Here is a 19,663-nt window from a genome sequence, read left to right as displayed (position 1 = left end):
TTTATCAGAAACTAAAGTTTTAATAGACTGGACATTATCATACTACAATACATTTTACAGTCTATGCTTATTTAAAATCTACACAAATTAAAAGAACCACATTATAATGTAACTTTCCAAACAATTTTAATAACAGAAAATTGCAGCATTGGAGAAAACTTGGTAATAATATAAATACTCAGTACTATCTGATGTTTATCATATATTTAAAGATTTTTTACAAAATGCAATTGGAATAAGTATATGAATAACATTCACACAGATGTATAATATGAATGGATTGAATTGGCACACATGTATCAGTAATATCTTACATTAGTGGTCACCATTGTATGAAATATAAATATCCCTTAAAAATACAGTAATATACTACAAATATAATTTACTATATACATACACAGATGAAGGAAGTACAAGTCATCACTACGTGAAGTAAATTATAACTCGGCCAAAAACCTGCTACACAGCTACAAAATTACTCCTAAACCTCCAGCCCATCTTCCAATTTAGATAATACTTAAGAGTAACCATGCGGAGGCCTGGTCGACGACCGGGCCGCGGGTACGCTAAGCCCTGGAAACACCTCAAGGTAACCATCTTACATATATTGATGTAATGGACAATTGGAAAGTAGAATTTGGAGCTAGTGTATTAAATTTGGATGAACTGGAAAAAGTTTTGTATTTACGTTGCTTATAAAACTAACCTAACCTAACCATCCTAGGCCTAATACACATACTATTTGAGGCCTAATATAGTACATATGTGCACTATACTAGGCCTAGAAATATTTAAGTTTGGATATTAGGATCTTTTTTTTTTCCAGGACTCTAAAGTGAATACAGTAATGCCAAATTCTACTACAGTACTGGTATTTAATAATCCATTTGGTCAATATATATGTATACTGTACGATGGTCCATATATTTACAAAAATACTATCTAAATTGGAGGATAGGTTGTAAAAAATTTTAAGGTCAATACAGTACAAAATTTACTCACTTACATGGGATATTTTAATTAAAATTTGCAACATTTGAAGGCATCATGGTAGTTAGTGCAGCACAATCCAACACTATTAATCTCTCGGCTTCATTAAATAACTTTGGATTCTCTTTTTTTTTTAACCCCTGAACTGTGCATAGTGCCTTAAAGCACTCAACCCGTTGTGCACATAGAAATATAGTGCCTTAAGGCATTTTTAGGTACTGTATAGTGAATGATTCAACACTCCCACAGGTACACATGGCTCACAACCTGTTCCTTATGACTCCAACAAACAGATGCCATATTGTAAAACATTTTCTACATCCCTTCTGGCTGCGAGAGCTTCAGTACTGCCAGAGCAACAATGGCTAACAAATGCAGCAGCAGCTCACAGCACAGCTGCACAAGCCTGTGCAAGTTACAGCACCACTTAATAATGATGAATAAAATGAGTAACTGCAATTATTTTACAATGATAGTGTCATAGATGATCCCGACTGTAATAAAAATTATGTACAAGGTTCAGATATAGAACACAATGCTAGTTACGATGTTCACAGCACACAGTCGAGGTTTGGCGCACCTACACATCATGCAATGTGACCTCACATTCCTTCAGAAAATATTCTCGTGGAAAATTATTAATATTTATGATTGAGTGGCAGGAATCTGATAATAGTAGTAGTGTTTGTAGTAATAATAGCGATGTGCATAATATATTTCTGGGTATTTTGCTCTGACAGGTGACATCGTCTGCTGGAGTCAGCTGTTTGTTACGTGTAGTTCTATCCTGTACTGTGCTAAGATTTCATTACTGCATGCACCAGAATTACTCAAGTGGCTTGTTATGACTTAGAAAAATACAGATATATATAATGTGCATATAGCATACTGTAACAGCAAAAACAGTTTTATTGATCTAAGAATATAACATACACATCACTAGATATGAGCACCATATTTTTTTAGCTCAGCAATGTTCCACACATTTAATACTGGATGGGAAAACCTCGGTCTCACTCACCCCTCGCCTCTCTTCACCTGTCCCTACCCACTCTTCTCTCCTCTCCACTTGCCCTATCTCTTCCTCCTGTCTTCCCCAACAGCCTTGAGGAGGATTTGAATCCTCAAGGGTCCAACTCATTTTCTCCTCCATATATCATAATATGAATTCCTTGTGCATTTGAGGAGAAGAGCTGGAGGCAGAACTCATTTTCCACAGCCAGAGTGTATGGGGGAAATGTGTGAAACTCTGACTAGGTTTCAGTGAAAGCTTCACGACCTCTAGTGGATTCAGTTGATCTGAGGACGAGTTGGGGATTCAAGTCCATTTCATCCAGGGGTCTACCCCAAAGACGCATTCATCAATTTTAACATGCTGTTGATTCAAAATAGGAATTTTCTCAAATATAAATTAATATTGATATATATTAGCATACTGTGCATATTTTAGGCATTGGATAGGTTAGATTGTTTAGATGTTGTTGACTTTGTATTTTGTAGTACATGGGTGAAGCATTTACAGCACTGTTGTTCGAACAAAAGTCATCAGCAAAGCACTTGTTCCAGAAGTGTTCGGACGTCATCAGTTGGGAGTCGTGTGCATACCTTTTTCATTCATAAACAGGGTTTAGCAGGTGCATGGAATGGACTTTGTCCTTTGTTTATGAGGATGGGCTGGAATTCCAGGTTACATTACCCAACTACTTAGAATGGACGATAAAGCGACGGTTTCACGTCATGTAGGTCGGGATTCAATCCTCGACAGTCCAAGTAGTTGGGCACCATTCCTTTCCACCGTCCCATCCCAAATCCGTATCTTGATCCCTTTCAAGTGCTAGTTGTAATAATTTGGCACTTTCTCCTTAGAATTTCTATTGCAGGTTACATTACTTTTGTGCAAATCATGCTTCAGTGGTTGAAAGACGTGTGCTTCCAAATTTTGGTGCTCTCTTAAATTTTATTTCCAGGCATGTGCTTGGAAGTACCAAGTGTGCAGGTTTGAATTCTCCTCAAGGCTCCTATCGATTTTTTCAATATAATATTGAACTACTGTACTTATAAACGAGGAAGAACTATTACGTGCCATTTAAAAATTGCAGGATAAGTCACTCACACTTGCTCTAAAGTTTCCTCCTGCAGAAAACGCTTAATTTTACACACACAATTGCAAGAGGCCTGCCTGCTGCTGTCATTTGCACCTTTGCAGCCCACACCACATGTCCTCTATGTTGTCCTATGATAAAGCAGCATGCATCAAGAAGATTGCAAAGAAATCCTGGATGCTTGACAAAAACACAAAAATATGCTGCATTCACTACTCAATGAATGCAGGGGCTCAATTATAGAAAGACTTGAAAATCTTGACCTCATAAGGCACAGAAGTTGACCCAAATGTAAGTGGAGAGTAATAAAGAAGTTTTGGACACCCATGAAGCAGTAAAAAGGACGAATTAGCTTTTACCAAAACTCAGCGTTCAGGCTTGCATGCCACCCCTCAAGTACAGTAAACCCGAATTGAGTAGTCAGGCAGTAAGTGACTGAGTTGCCAATGTAACGACTACCTTCACAAATATGTAAGGAATCATTCAAAACTTTGTATACCACATGTGTCAGACCAGTTCTGGAATATGCAGCTCCAGCGTGGAGTCTGTATCTAATCAAACACAAGATGAAGTTCAGAGGTATGCCACCAGACTAGTCCTAGAGCCAAGAGGTATGAGCTACGAGGAAAGACTACAGGATCTGAACCTCAACCACTGATAGACCAAAGAGTTAGGGGAGACATGATCACCACATACAAAATTCTCAGAGGAACTAACAGTAGATGAAGACAAACACGAACATTTGGCACACGAACAAAGGGACACAGGTGGAAATTGAGTACCCAATGAGTTGCAGACACATTAGAAAGAATTTTTTCAATGGCAGAGTAGTTAACAAATAGAATGCATTAGGAAGTGATGTGGTGGAAGCAAACTCCATACACAGCTGCAAATGTAGATATGATAAAGTTCAATAGGCTCAGGAACCTGGTCACCTGTTGATTGATGGTAGATGTGGTAAAGAGCCGAAGCTCAACCCCCTCCCCCCCCCCCCACCACACAAGAAGGTGAGTACATCACAAATACCCATAGGAAAGACCTCTGTAAACATACTATTCATGAGAGAAAATATTGCAAGTGTATGCTACTCTTAAAAAAAAATGAAACAGTGCAATTATTTAGAAAATTCTCAAATTAAAATACTGTTAATGAAGCCTGAACCAGAGTTAATTCAATTCTGAATAGCATTTTCAACTACTGCTATCCCTCAGTAATACATTACAAAGAAAACAATTCTCCAAAAGCCCTGTATAATAGTCAAAATATTCAAGGAAGCTCAAAACTTGTCACGCAATTTTCTGTAGCTGGGACCGGTGTTACAGGAAGAAATCGGTACTGTGCCAGCAAATGATGAGGGGTAACAAAACTCAGATTAAACCAAGTCAGAAAGCAGAGATGTGAGATGCCTTGTGAGATGCCTTCATACTGGAAATAAGAAGCAGAAGGCAAACCTTTTAATGTATGGCTGGAAAGAAAATTTCCTTAGAAGTTTGATACATTACCTCCGAGCCCAAAAAAATACAAGTGGACTGAAATATTATATTTACCATACATGTAATGCGTCTCACTTTCTTCAGGTCAAACAAAATGGTCACAACTGAATTATGTGGCAAAAAGAGCTACAAATTTAAGCTTCCAAATCTAACAGGATGTCAGTAGGGCTATGACATGAAAGCCAAATTGGGATAGAAGAGGCAACAATTTGTTTTTTTAAAAACCACAAAAGATGCATGTTAATTATGGTAAAAAAAATGTTGCAGCTACACCTGGTCAGAGTAATGGGGCAAAATTTCCCCCGAAACTGCCCTTTATACCAGGTTTCTTAATGATGAGAAAAATTAATTTCAGACCTCATGGGCAGACCCAGAGTCCTAGAATATTTATAAATATTCAACAAATACTTAAAAGTATGGGAAGGGAGACAGTGAAGCATCTCATAGTAAATACTATTAGAGCCCACTGCCATGGAGTGACAAACGGACAGCATTGACTAAAGATACCGAGTCGAGATGATTTTGGAGTATCGTAATGGCATGCTGAAGTTCAAAGTGCGATATTCACCTTAGGTTATATGAAGAATAAAGTTGATAGGGAGGTGAGAAATAAGTACTAATGGCCAAGAAGTGTGAATTGACCTCTTGGGAATGAGCCATTATCTTGGTAATAAGAAAAACATGAGGATGAAAGACAGGCACTACACCAGAACAAAGTTCACCAGCAAGCTGTAAATCTCTCTCTACACACTTGAAGAGTACTGTATTAATATAGATAGTGGAGATATAAACACTCAAATTCTCCTGTTCAGCATTTAGCCCTGCAAGCTACAGCACTAGCTTTTTTTTTAACATGAAATAAAAGATTCAGAGCCTCTCATTAAAAAATCCGCATTGAATGTAATGAAACGCCATTTTCTGGGCAAGACCCATAGGCTCTCTGGAGTGGCTCCCCCAAGAAAATCCTCAATGTCATCATGAGTCTATATAATTGGTTTAAACAATGTTAAATGTAAAATATTGTCAACATTTAAGTCAAGCCCCCTAAAACACCAGTATGGTATATTAAACAATATTTATCTGTACTATTATCTTTCAAATTTAGAAGCTAATAATTTTCTGAATTTAAGCCTAAGCAACACTTGCTTAAAAATATGGTGCTCTTTGCCTTGCTGGAAGTGATAATTTTACTAAGCCAACTAACTATTAGCTTCTCACATAACTTCATGCAATGTTTGGTACCATAGAATTTTGTAATTAATTGATATATATACAGAAATCACACTAGCAAGTGAAGGGATGACAATGTTTAGGTCCATCCTGGACCATTCTCAAGTCGATTGTGAATGACGTCCTGACAATCGACTTGAGAATGGTCCAGGACGGACCGAAACGTTGTCGTCCCTTCACTTTCTAGTGAGTGGTTTGGTCAACATATTTCAGCCACTTTATTGTGACTCCTCGTCTGCAAAGGAGTATGAGCCTGTGCAGTTCCCCTCCAACTTGCTCATTGGTCCCAGCAAGCACTTTAAAACTTTGTTGCTTTTAGTTTCACTAAAGCATTGACATTGACGTTGTGTCCGGGAGCGTTAATATAAAAATAAAAAAGAACTACAACATCTTAACTGTGAGGTTGTTACGAGGTCATTGGCACCTTAATAGGACTGTATATCCTTCCCCACAAGAAACAAAGAAAGCCGAGCACAAACCAGCCCATCTACTCATGATTGTCCTCAACAAATTCGTATTTTTTTACTAAATATCAATGACAATTTTAAATAAATAATTGCCATTGAATTCTCCGAGTTATTAACACACAAAAATAACAAAGTTTATCAGATAAATTGATTTAAAATATTCCCATGAAGTGTGTGCCAAGGTTATGTGCACTATATTTCCCACATATTACTAGGAAAAATATATTACATACAATCTAATAATACTGTGTATATAACTGGTCAAAGCTTTCTATAACTGATAATTTATGCAAGTTCTATTTGGAATATGCGCCAAGATGAACTAAGTTACCCAATTTCCTGAATACAATCAGGCAGAATGGTCTTTCATAGATAAGAGGAAGACTGAACAAATTAAGGCAAATCTCTTGAAAACTACGTATGTTAGATCTAGAGTTTCGTCTCTTTCTCGTTAACCTAGAAAAATGAATGTAAAATGTACCATTCCTCAGGTTAATATTATAAATGAATTGACCTATGTAATCTGTAATCCCTATACAGTATATAAAGATTACTAACATTCCTCATCAATAGATGGCTCTGCTATAGGCATCACCATAATCTAGCAGGAAATAAGAATTCATAATAAATTATGTAATACATAAAACTGCTTTGGTACTTGATACTCTGAATGTCATCACTGGTATCACACTGACACACTGCAAATAAAACATATCTAGTGCTATAATCAACAATAATGACCATTTGGTACTAACGGTTAGAACTAATTTATTTTCTGATATTTTACATTGTAATTTTTAATTATGCCATTTTATATTATTTGATTTTGTTTACTCTAATACACAAAACCTTATATAATGTGGATAACACTCATAAATGCTTATATTTTTTCAGATTCATCCATTCCTCAAAAACTATTAGGTAGAGAGACCATGTGGGGATGTCACATACTGTAAAGATAACTACTAGTTAAACTTGAAGACTTACAAATAGCACATTTGGATATAAATCACATTTGTTCATTTCATGTTTAATCCTTCAAACTCATCTTAACTTATAAAAGGATTCCAGACATACTTGTTAACAGATGTCACCTTTAGAAAGGTTCAACCATGCAGAATCTTATAGTCACCATACCATTCTGACCAGGAGCCCACTATGTAAGCAGAAATTATAACAGTTGACCTGCTCATTAAAATGATTCTTACAATTTAAATAGGTTAAACAAATTTGAGTTTTCTTAGGATTAGGTTAAGTTATCTGATGAGTAATCTAACCTTCATTATCGAGAAGTGAATAAACATCCGGACTCAAGTCCTTGATTTGTTTTTTGCAACAATTTATTTTGTCATTTATTAAGTTGTATAAAGGGGTATATACTGCAGTATCTAAATGTTATCCCGAAGATATAACAGTCTCTGAAAATGCTCTTAGCGAAGTGAGAGTACAAAGACCATTTTCCCCATTTCACCGTGGGGTTTCTTGCGATACCTGATACATAATTTCAAGATCATTCTTTTATGGTATACTAAACTGTATACAAAAGTCCTCCACTTGCACAAAAAACTATAGTGACTAATGAAAAAACTTTCAGCTATTATAACTGTCTTTATTTGAACAAATGACTCCTTTTCAAATGACGGTTAATGAATATTCCCATGCAAATTTTTAAACAGGATTTTTGATTTTATATTTTCTTATACTTTGGCACTTAGGATCGTAGCCCTTGCCATGAACAGATTTAGGGCAGTTCAGCTTAGTGAATGGCCCTGAAACATTCATAGAACTATATTAAATATTTTATTATAACTGTAGTATTAAAGTGATACACAGTATATTCTGAAAAAAAAAACTCATTAGATGAAGCTGAATTTTTTCTAAATATTTAGAAATTGTATGTGACACTCGTGTTGTACTGGGTAGGGAGCAGAAAGAGCCTTTCAAAGATGACTAGTTAATTGCTGCTCGGGAGCTTCTTGAGTCTTAAGCCCAGTCCTTCGCCTTGCAATTTAAAAGAATGAAATTACAGTAAAGGCCATCCTTAATCCTCTCGTTTGTTAAATATATTTTATACATACAATATATGTTGTGAACATTTTGGGAGAACAAGTCAACTAGGCTTAAGAGGTACAGAATGTTTTGTCCAACAGGCAGAGCTTATTATTTAAAACATGATGGTACCTATAGTTACTATGGCAGGACTGTTGTAGCCAAACAGTATGGGTTTTTTTTTTTACTACAGGTAAATAGTGTAAAGGGCCTGAGAAGGCAACAACCATACATGACTTCCTAGGCCTAGTATAAGTCTAAGTAAGGCCTAAGATGGCATATCATTGGCTTAGGACAGGTTAGGTTTATGGTCACTCTGGTCCACTTCATGGTGCGGCCTTTGGTACTGTTATATAACATGTAAATGTTTTGTATCGAAGCATTTTGTACATTAAATGTAAACAAAATGTAAATATACTGTTGTACAAAATGTAAACATTTTTGGAGGTACACATCCATATTTTGTACATCCCATCTATAGTAACTATAGGTTCTATTCTTACTGGAGGATGACCCAATTATTTTATCTAAAAAGGTAAAAAGAGTCAGTTTGCTAATGACAAAATTAACATTTCAGCAATGTTAACAACAAACAATGCCAACAAATAATTTTCACCTTAAATTATGTTGGGTTTCAGCAACATTATAGTTGCATTTTTTATGTGGTATGGTTAGGTTAAATTTAACTAGTTTCAGTGTAAAATAAAGATTTTGTTTATGCTTATCCATGTGGATCTACCTACCAATATGTAAATTAACACACGTGAATTTTTTTTATTTCTCAGGATATTTGGTTTCAAGATTCTGCACGACACATCCAGACATTACAATAAGGAATGCTTCACTAAACATTTATTTCCACTTGAGTTTTTAGGTACTAATTGATTAGAATCAGTAATATAGTCTTTCAAAACTGTTGATTAAAGCAGATTTTGAGCAAATGTGACACGGACACAACAATGCCTACGAGATATGCTACGTACAGAGAGGTTAAAAAACACCGTACAAATCTATCAATCAATAATAAAAAATATTTAAATCTAACATTATTGTCGAGCAGATACTTTCAGATCACCTGTATTCAGTTGACACTTTTTTTTGAGAGCGAGGAATCTTCAAACATACAAAGCAATCACAAGCTCCTGAATGGCAACCTGAGACTCTTCCTGCACCTGAGATCTGGCAACACTGACCCCTGGTCCCGACATATTCAGAGCACCACCTGATGGCAAGTGGAAGCCTTGGAGTAATCACGCCTGCAGCCAAGGCATAAACATTTGGCCACCTTCATTACGTTAGCACAAGAAAATTACTGTACCAAGAAACATTGCCAGAAATTCAAACTATGTATACACTGTGCTTGACCACTGCATTAGAAGTGTATACATATACAGAATATATAAAATTATATATATATATATATATATATATATATATATATATATATATATATATATATATATATATATATATATATATATATATATATATATATATATATATATATATATATATATATATATATAAACAAATTTAATTGAAATCCATCTAAAAGTATAGCAATTACTGAATATTTTGAACAATCTCTCAAGAAAATAATTTTTTTTAAACAAAATTGAATTCTATGGGGTCTGAAATACTAAACCAATTTTTTCATGTGAATTCTGCTAAATTCATAAACACAAAGCCAATGCATTTTAAAGACATTAATAACCCCAGTCTTGTTCTCCCGTATCTTCCTCTGCAACAAACTCTTCTTAAGAGATGGCTTAAACTGAACTCAAAACTTGTTTACGTTCTGTACCCAGAGCCTGAATTTCAGATTTTGTAATGCTGTATAGTGCAGAAAGTAGCCACAGAACATATTTCAATGATTCATTATTAATATTTAGAATTATACTAAGAAAACTATTGACAAATTTCTTCATGCTAATTCAAGAAAATTTAACCCATTCAAATGTCAGTAAAATGTTAACAAAATTTGCTTTTATTTATTTTGTAACACTAAAATTTATGATGACAATTCTGCAGGTAAAGAAAAGCCATCTTAATTAAGACATTGCTTAATGTTTGCTACTAATACATTTCAAAGAACTGCCTTACCAGCATGATGATGTTTCTCAATATAATAAGAAGCCTCAAAATATAGCCATAAAATAAACTTAACATACAGTCTGTGGTATGAAAAATTAAATAAATTGAAGGAAAATAAGGCTACTGAGTACTGATAAATAAGCCATTTGGTTACAAGTTAAAGTCAAGTCACGTCTTGAGCATAAAACTCATTTTATGGTGCAGGAGGTTGCGTTAAAAGGTTACAAATTCTCTCAAAGAATTAACCAAAGTGCAATAACAATAACAATAAAAATTCTCACTTACTGGAACTAAGAGCTCATGTACAGCTCTTACTGTACACTTCTACATTTATATAGGTCTTACCATCAGAAAGTGAAACCGAAGACTGCACCACTACTTCCTACAGTCACTCGATATCACTCGAGCTGACAGAATGTGATGTGCCCATACCATGAGCTGTCTTTTAAAGATGCCACAAACTAAACCCCATTTGTAGAAATGGACAAAAATCTTAACACTGTCCACTCCACACCTGGTTGGTGACAGTCAGTCAAACACTGCCTGACAAGCTTGCATTGCTGCTTTACTACCGAACCATGCCTACCGTGCCTACCATACAGCTCCACACTATATCATAACCCTAACACACACCACCAAATTCAATTAAAAAATATAAACTTTAAGCCTCATAAGATTGATAAAATTCATACTTATTGTATACTGCCAAGGTGGACCGTGTGTCGACGGACAAGGAGACTAGTGGAGTCACAGAGGGAAGCACTGGAGTAAGACGATGACGTTACTAGTTTTTCCATGAAAGATTCATCCTCACTATCACTTGGTATATGCTGCTGAATATTCTGCATCTTGTTGTCCCGCACTGAATCTAGATAGCTAGCTTTGCTATCAACAACACTGAGTGAAATTCCAAGCTGAGCTGCATAGTACGATACCATTATGATGGCCTAGAGTGAAAATATGATTAATGTATTGCTGGCACATTATTTTACACATACCGTATATCCTCATGTAATAGATTTAATATAGTAGATTCCCTAGAATTGCATGTATACCAGGTCGACATTTATTGGTTAGGGTATTACAGTATCTTGTACTGTACGTAGAAACAAGTCCCAAAATCATCTTTAATTTATGGCAAATAAATATTATTTCAAATACTAAAATAGCATTATTTCTAACCGTACAACAGTAGGTCCAGACATTTAGGTTCAAACGTGTATCTACTTTACTGTAGCCTGCCCTCTAGCTGGGATGCTGTGTGCTTGCAGTTAAACAGTATAATGGTGTATATACAGTTAAACAGTATAATGGTGAGCAGTATACATCTGATGGTGGGTGCTAATTTGCCATTTTTAAAATATATGCAGAAGACACGGGCTGTCATGGGGGTGGAGCAGCAGCTGTCACGGGCTGCTTCCTGGGGGTGGAGGCCAGGTCTAGGACCGGGCCGCGGGGACACTAAAGCCCCGAAATCATCTCAAGATAACCTCAAGATAGAAGACACACTGCTAGCCTTCAACCCTTATATTTCCTCATTTTCAAACAATAAAGACATGCATCATGCGAACGTCTGTTTACAGGGTGAGGAGCACGTTTCACAGACAGCTGTCAAAATGTTCAAAATAAGGCAAATATGACACTGGTATTTATTTCTAGAAGCAGTAGCAACAAAACACCTAATGTCACTTGTAGAGATATGGAATGATATAAGATAAACTTATCGTCTCACAGGGCTAGTATTGCAGACTGATCCAAAACTTGCACAGAATTTGTGAACCAGCCACCCTCTCTGGCCAACAGTGTCAGTCAACCAACCAGTTACCCAGCAGTGAGAAGTTACCCGGTGGACAGATTTTCATCTGTCCACTTTTCAATTTGCTCTTTTGTTTTAATATATTATCAGTATTTTTTTGTTTTTTTTACTGTATTATTTACTGTATTATGTAACTACTGTATTTTTCATGAACTCTGTGTGTTGTTATACAAATACAGTACTGTATATGGAATGGGTCAGGCTGAGTGGGATTTTTTTTTACAATCCACAGCAATCTTCGTGGCGTAGTGGTAAGACGCTCGCCTGGCGTTCCGCGAGCGCTTTGTCCTGGGTTCGTATCCTGGCCGGGTAGGATTTACTGGGCGCAAATCCTTAACTGCAGCCTCTGTTTAACTCAACAGTAAAATGGGTATTTGGTTGTAAAATTGGTTGTAAAAACAATTCTTTGCGGGGGTTGTATTCCAGGGAACATAGGATTAAGGACTTGCCCGAAATGCTACGCGTACTAGTGGCTGTACAAGAATGTAAGAACTCTTGTATATATAAATAAATAAATAAATAAATAAAAATATGTGGAGGCGCTATCATCGCAAACTCAATATTGCCTCGACACTATCACAACATACAATACTGTATAGGGGTAGTTATAGAAAAACAATTTCAAGTACTATACTGGTATTTACTGATAAACTACAGAACTAAGGTAAGGGGAGGGGGTGTGTGTGTGTGTATTTGTAATTACCTAAATGTAGTTACAGGATGAGAGCTATGCTCGTGGTGTCCTGTCTACCCAGCACTGTCATACAACGCTTTGAAACTACTATACTGACGGTTTTGTCCTGCACCACAACCTCACTTAATTTGTTCCAACCGTCTACCACTCTGTTTGCTAAAGTGAATTTTCTTATATTTCTTCGGCATCTGTGTTTAGCTAGTTTAAATCTATGACCTCTTGTTCTTGAAGTTCCACATCTCGGGAAATCTTCCCTATCGATTTTATCAATTCTGGTTACTATTTTGTATGTAGTGATCGTATCGCCTCTTTTTCTTCTGTCTTCTAGTTTTGGCATATTTAATGCCTCTAATCTCTCCTCGTAGTTCTTGCCCTTCAGTTCTGGAAGCCACTTAGTAGCATGTCTTTGCACCTTTTCCAGTTTGTTGATGTGCGTCTTAAGATATGGGCACCACATAACTGCTGCATATTCTAGCTTTGGCCTAACAAAAGTCGTGAACAATTTCTTTACTATTTCGCCATCCATGTATTTAAAAGCAATTCTGAAGTTAGAAAGCGTGGCATAGGCTCCTTGCACAACGTTCTTTATGTGGTCCTCAGGTGATAGTTTTAGTCTAGTTTTCAATCTAGAACCACCCCTAGATCTCTTTCTTTATCAGAATTCTTTCATGATTTCTCACATAATATATAGGTTGTGTGGGGTCTATGTTCTCCTATTCCACATTCCATAACATGGCATTTATTAACATTAAATTCCATTTGCCAAGTGGTGCTCCATGTACTTATTTTGACCAGGTCATCTTGAAGGGCATGACAATCATCTAAGTTTCTTATCCTCTCTATTATCTTAGCATCATCAGCAAACATGTTCATATAATTCTGTATACCAATTGGTAGATCATTTATGTAGACAATAAACATCACTGGCGCAAGAATTGAACCCTGTGGTACTCCACTTGTGACATTTCTCCAGTCCGATACATTGCCTCTGATTACTGCTCTCATTTTTTCTATGTCAGAAAATTTTTCATCCATGTTAGAAGCTTACCTGTCACCCCTCCAATATTTTCCAGTTTCCAGAACAACCTCTTATGTGGAACTCTGTCGAAAGCCTTTTTTAGGTCCAGATAGCTGCAGTCAACCCAACCATCTCTTTCCTGTAAAATCTCTGTGGCTCGATCATAGAAACTGAGTAAATTCGATACACAGGATCTTCCAGATCGAAAACCATACTGTCTGTCTGATATTATATCATTTCTCTACAGATATGTGTATGTGTGTGTGTGTGTGTGTGTGTGTAATATGATAAAGCAAAATATGCTAAATGTGTACTCTCTATGGCAGGCTTTTGACGATCATGCTTCCAGACACTGGTAAGCTACTGCTAAAATATAACACTAATTTACATGGCATATTTTATTTTATATAGAAATCTGGCTCCTCTGTCAATTTTTTGACTCACACCAAGCATGAATTTCATTCCTTTGACTACAGTACTTGTGTAATAGTCAGTCTTAATTTCAGCTTCAAAACAGTCTAACAAATTCAAATTTTACACGAGGATATATGGTAAATAATGAATACTGTATCACATTAAAATCAGGTATAAATAACACACAAATATACAGTCTTGATATCATATGTTCTTAAAAAAAATTACTCTATACCAAAATTAGAAAGTGAATAAAATGTCAAAGTATTTTAAGATGGATTGATCATTGATTGAACATTGATACACACAATGTAACAATTTTGGTACCTGGGTAGTAAGCTCTAGATAAGGAGTCTGCAGCCTTAAAGTCCCTTCAAGACAGCTTTCACAAATTGTCTTAGGCAAAGGTCAAAGCAAAGTTTGAGGGGGAATAACTTTGGATACGTTCTATACTTTGGAGGAGGCACAAGTGATTAGGAAATAACACTTACTACCCATGGACAAAAAAGATTATATACAGTAGTGTAATTTTTGTTTTAAATACAGTATATTAAATACCTGAGAGTGAGGTATCTGACAATAGAAGGCGCTGAATCCGATACCAGCATCTGACACTGCAAAGAGAATGCCACCAACGCAGGAGCAAAGTTTGGTCCAGGTCCACAATTCCTCAAAAAGCTGGACTCTAGCAACTGCCCGCCACACCATTGTCATTAACAGGAAAGTGTAGATTGGCATGCCAATGCTAACTAACCCAGACGTCCCTGGCAGTAGAAGGTAAATGCCTGAAAAATTATAAGTGCAGTTAATCTAATAATCCAATGCTATTAAATGCATCTTATTTCAGTATGGTATGTTAAGGTACATTTTTAATCACATTCCTCTTGCAATTTTCAGCCATAAATCTAATTGCGATAGTTTAATGTTATCGGAACAATTTTCATGTAACTTGATATGCAAAGCTATATAAATTCTAAACTTTCTTTGTAGAGATAGCGAGATGTTAATTGAAAGGACTAATCTTCTACATACTAACTACCATGTAATTTTTACTAACTTTTTAGAAATGCACATTATTAACTTCCTACTTTTTATCATGATTTTATTTTACAATATGATTTTTAACTTTTAATGTAAAATCTTTTGTGCGCGTCTTGGCCAGCAAAGTTGACTTAATTGCAAGTCTAGAAAGAAAAATTGTTAGACGTTTCTTTAAGTTCAAAAAAGTTGAACTGGGATAAAAAAAAATTATGTAATGAAATGCCTCTTTCTGATGACTTCTTGGTGGCTTCTTAAGACGGTGCCACCCAATTCAATAAATGTGAGATCCTTGCGAGTTATAGTAAGCCTACTGGGGACCAAAGACCAAAATAAAAGCTCAACCTCCAGACACACTAGAAGCAAGGGACACTAGAAAATCTTTGGAGCAGGATGGGGGGGGGGGGGGGACTAACATTCTTGCTAGTTTGATCCTGACCCACACCAGTTATCCTGTTCCATAGTTTTTCTCATGGATATGTCACGTTACAGTGCAACCTCTATTCGGCGAACTACACGAGAGTTGGGACCAACCCCAATTTGTTGGAATGAGGGAGTAATTACAATTGTTTATTTTCACCTATAGATGAATGATTGCTTTCTGGAGGTATTTATGAGATGCATTTTTTATGATTATTATTGACATGAAAAATACATTGCTGTAGCATTTTGTACAATCTACTTGATAATGGTCCAGGACGGACCAAAACGTTGTCTCGTCCTCATCTTCTGTTGTGTGGTTTACTCATATCTTCAGCCACGTTATTGTGACTCATTGTCTGCATTTACCCGGTGCGGGAGGGGAGCCGGTCGGCCGAGCGGACAGCACGCTGGACTTGTGATCCTGTGGTCCTGGGTTCGATCCCAGGCGCCGGCGAGAAACAATGGGGCAGAGTTTCTTTCACCCTATGCACTGTTACCTAGCAGTAAAATAGGTACCTGGGTGTTAGTCAGCTGTCACGGGCTGCTTCCTGGGGGTGGAGGCCTGGTCAAGGACCGGGCCGCGGGGACACTAAAGCCCTAAAATCATCTCAAGATAACCTCAAGATAACCCGTTTGTTTCTTCTAATGTTGCTTCCATCCACAAAAATCATTAGGAATATAAATGGAGTCATAATAAAAATTACCATTCATAATCTAACATTTCCCCATGCTCTAGGGGTTAATTTCACTGAGCAAAATTTTTATTTCACCCTATCATACGAAGGACAACAACTACCATAAGAACTTGTCTGTAAAGTGACTTCACCACAATTAGCAAATTTACCTGAATTTACCCGAAAGCCACTATTTCTCTAGTGGTCTCGACAAGAACAGGAAGCTGGTGGTTTGTCTAAAGTTGTCCTGATTTGTTTTCAAGCTGGATTTTAAAATTCAGCAGCGTTTTGGCATTTAAGGCTTCAGCGAGTATAGTTCCATAGGCTTATAACCTTACAAGTGAAAAAGCATCTCCAGTTTTCTGTCCTACATTATGGCTTGTTGAACTTGAGACCAGTGCTCCTTGTTTGTTACATCTGACCTCTTGAAGTTGTCTCAATCAATATCCTTCAAATTATTTAGTATTTTAAAAGTTTCAATGAGATCAGCCTTGTCATGTCTTGTTTGCAGTGTTGTTAGCCCTGTGGCCCTCAAACATTCGTGATGTGAGAGTTGACCTAGTTCTGGTATGATTTTTGTTGCCTGGTGCTGAACTTTCTCCAAAGCAGCTGTCTTTCTGAAGATGAGGTCTCCCAGTATGGATACAATTATCCAAGTAGGGGTGCACCACAGATTTATACAGTTGACTTAATACTGTAACTTCTTCTCCCTGAAGTCAAATGTTTGTTAACTATTCCTAGGGTTTGGTTAGCATCTCTACTGCTGCTCTCACTTGGTGCAACTTTCATTGCATGATGGATTCTGACTTCAAGGTTCCTTTCTTCATCAGTCTCCCTTGAAACCTAATTTTCAAAGGATGAAGGGCCCCATATTTTAGTGAACAAAAACCTCTAACTGAAAATTAAAATGAACCAAAGAATTTGGTTTTAAATGTATTCAATGTTGGTGCCTTTCCAAGGCACCAACTTTTTCTTCTAATGTTGTGTTCATCTATGAAAATTCTAAAATAAAAAACGTGATTGGAGCCAAATTAAGAGTAACCATTCATACCTAATATCTCTCATGCTCTATGGACTAATTTCACTAAGCAATATTTTAATTTCAACCTATCATATGATGGATAACTTTCACATAGGTTGGGTAGCCTCTGGCCTTGCTTCCTAAGCAAATCTGCACATCCCCCACTTTGCCAAATCTACTAACACATATTCAGTGAAGGCAGGTAAGGAGAGAAGGCAGTTCAAGAGAAAACTGGACTGTTTTCTAAGAGAACTTCCGGATCAGCCGGGCTGTGGTGGGTATGTGGCCCTGCGGGCTGCTCCAAGCAACAGCCTGGTGGACCAAACTCTCACAAGTCGAGCCTGGCCTCGGGCCGGGCTTGGGGAGTAGAACTCCCAGAACCCCATCAAGCAGGTATCACAACCTGTCCTCTTAAAAAGAACGTCGCTTTTGGTCGTTTGCCCGTATGGTCGAATTTGGACATAATTGAAAATGAAAAAAAATTTAAAATAAATTTGGGATTTTTTTTTTCAACAACAGTAAGTTAAGGGTCCTCTGATAGGTTAGGTGGGCAGGAAATTCTCATAAAGTTTCAAAACAGTATGAAAAACGTTAATTTAAAGTGTCCTCTTATAACCTCTGCGCGTACGCCGGACGACTCAAACAGAAAACGGAACAGAACGTCACTTTTGTGAGTCAATTTCATTTCAAATTACGTCCAAATTTAGCCATATCACGCATACGAGCCAAAAGTGACATTATTTTTAAGAGGACGGGTTGGGTAAGTAAATCCAGCCTGAAAAGTATGCATTCCACACTGAACAGCAGGGATAGTTTTTTATGTAGAAGTAGATGACTGAGCAGCTGAAAAACTATCGTTTTAGCCAAGAGAACCAAGGACTGTATCTTTGAGAAACAAGAGGTGAAAAAGAGGAAGAGCGACAAGGACCAAGCCAATTCTACCACTTACGAGCTATTCATGACCGTGCCACCTCTTGGGTGGCTTAATCTTAATCTTAATCACCAAGCCAAATCCAGGCATGGACCAGCACAGCCTGCAGGCAACACAGACAATAGGAATTGAAGCCTGCCATCACCTCCCGAAGGAGAGCAGCAAGCAACTTGAGAATTGCCTCCAAGGCTCCAACTGCAGGCAACAAGGATGTAAGTTCATACACATCAACCAATGAATCTAGGTTTCCATGGAGCCAACCAGAGAACAGCTCTCATACAAAATCACAGCCAACCGTTTAAGGACCTTGCGATCCTCCAAAAGATCAGGCCCAGAAAGCAATGGCAACCAAACATGCAGCTGCCACATACCCATATCCTAGGACAAGCATTGCACAAACAGGCAAGCCTGAAGTGGCACAAAGACAGCAGCATTCAAAAATAACTAACCGACTGAACTCGCCTCATGCCACTCGAGTGTTTGAAAAAGGGTAAAAGCTATGTCAGGCCCCCAAGGAAAAGAAAGGGTTACCTGCAAGCCAGGATGAATCAGGAACCTCATACTGTAACCAATAAGCAGCAGCCAACCCAAATTCAAAAGACGAAGGGACCATCCAACATGTAATGCCCTGATCCCGAAGAAGGAACTGAAAGGATCCAATTGTCATGCTGAGTGCAAAGAGAGAATTTGGAAACCTCAGCACATAAGATGCCTCTGGGAACTAACTGAATCATGAAATGCATAGGGGTACAGGTAGCTGTTAAACCCTTGCACTGTGCATCGTATCCTCAAATGTTTGACCGGTGGTAGACATCATACTATGATATGTTTTAAGGTACAGTGCAACATTTGAAACTTCCTGTGTGTACAACAGGACTAACATCCATTTCCTTAAGCCTCTAGTAAATAGATGCCATCTTGGAAAGAAAAATATATGTACGTTGCCTTGTTTACAGACCAGTAGCATCGAGAGAGCAACCATGTGTGGTGAATGCAGCTCCCATCCCAGTTATGTAGCTGTTGATATTTTCACCTATAGATAAAAAATTAATATTTTTTCGATCCCCCTAGCCCAGCATGTCAAGGCTAGGGGGATCGAAGAGAAAGGTGCGCAGGTGAACTAACAAGTTAGCTACTGCACAACTTGGTAGTTGGTTCATTTAGCGGGGGTTCACTATCTCAATTTCTATGCTTTGTTTACCTTACTAA

At 37.2% G+C, this 19,663-nt stretch overlaps 1 protein-coding gene across 2 annotated transcripts in view; it reads right to left on the bottom strand.

The window, feature by feature from the left end:
• The window catches only part of LOC123747697 (lysoplasmalogenase TMEM86A), a 110,398-nt gene continuing 90,735 nt past the window's right edge, over positions 1 to 19,663 (bottom strand). Inside the window, exons 4-6 of one of the 2 annotated variants that reach the window (XM_069324977.1) lie at positions 14,926 to 15,152; positions 11,118 to 11,372; positions 1 to 9,553 (exon numbers count right to left, since the gene is read on the bottom strand). In XM_069324977.1, the coding sequence (XP_069181078.1) occupies positions 11,118 to 11,372; positions 14,926 to 15,152 (482 nt within the window). In that variant the 3' untranslated portion in view covers positions 1 to 9,553. The remainder of the gene's footprint in view (positions 9,554 to 11,117; positions 11,373 to 14,925; positions 15,153 to 19,663) is intronic. The other variant, XM_069324978.1, reaches the window with a different exon arrangement.

Source organism: Procambarus clarkii, chromosome 15 (assembly GCF_040958095.1).
Source record: "Procambarus clarkii isolate CNS0578487 chromosome 15, FALCON_Pclarkii_2.0, whole genome shotgun sequence".
NCBI classification, from domain to species: domain Eukaryota; kingdom Metazoa; phylum Arthropoda; class Malacostraca; order Decapoda; family Cambaridae; genus Procambarus; species Procambarus clarkii.
The sequence above is the reverse complement of the archived record's forward strand: the minus strand, read 5'-3'. Positions and strand labels throughout refer to the sequence as shown.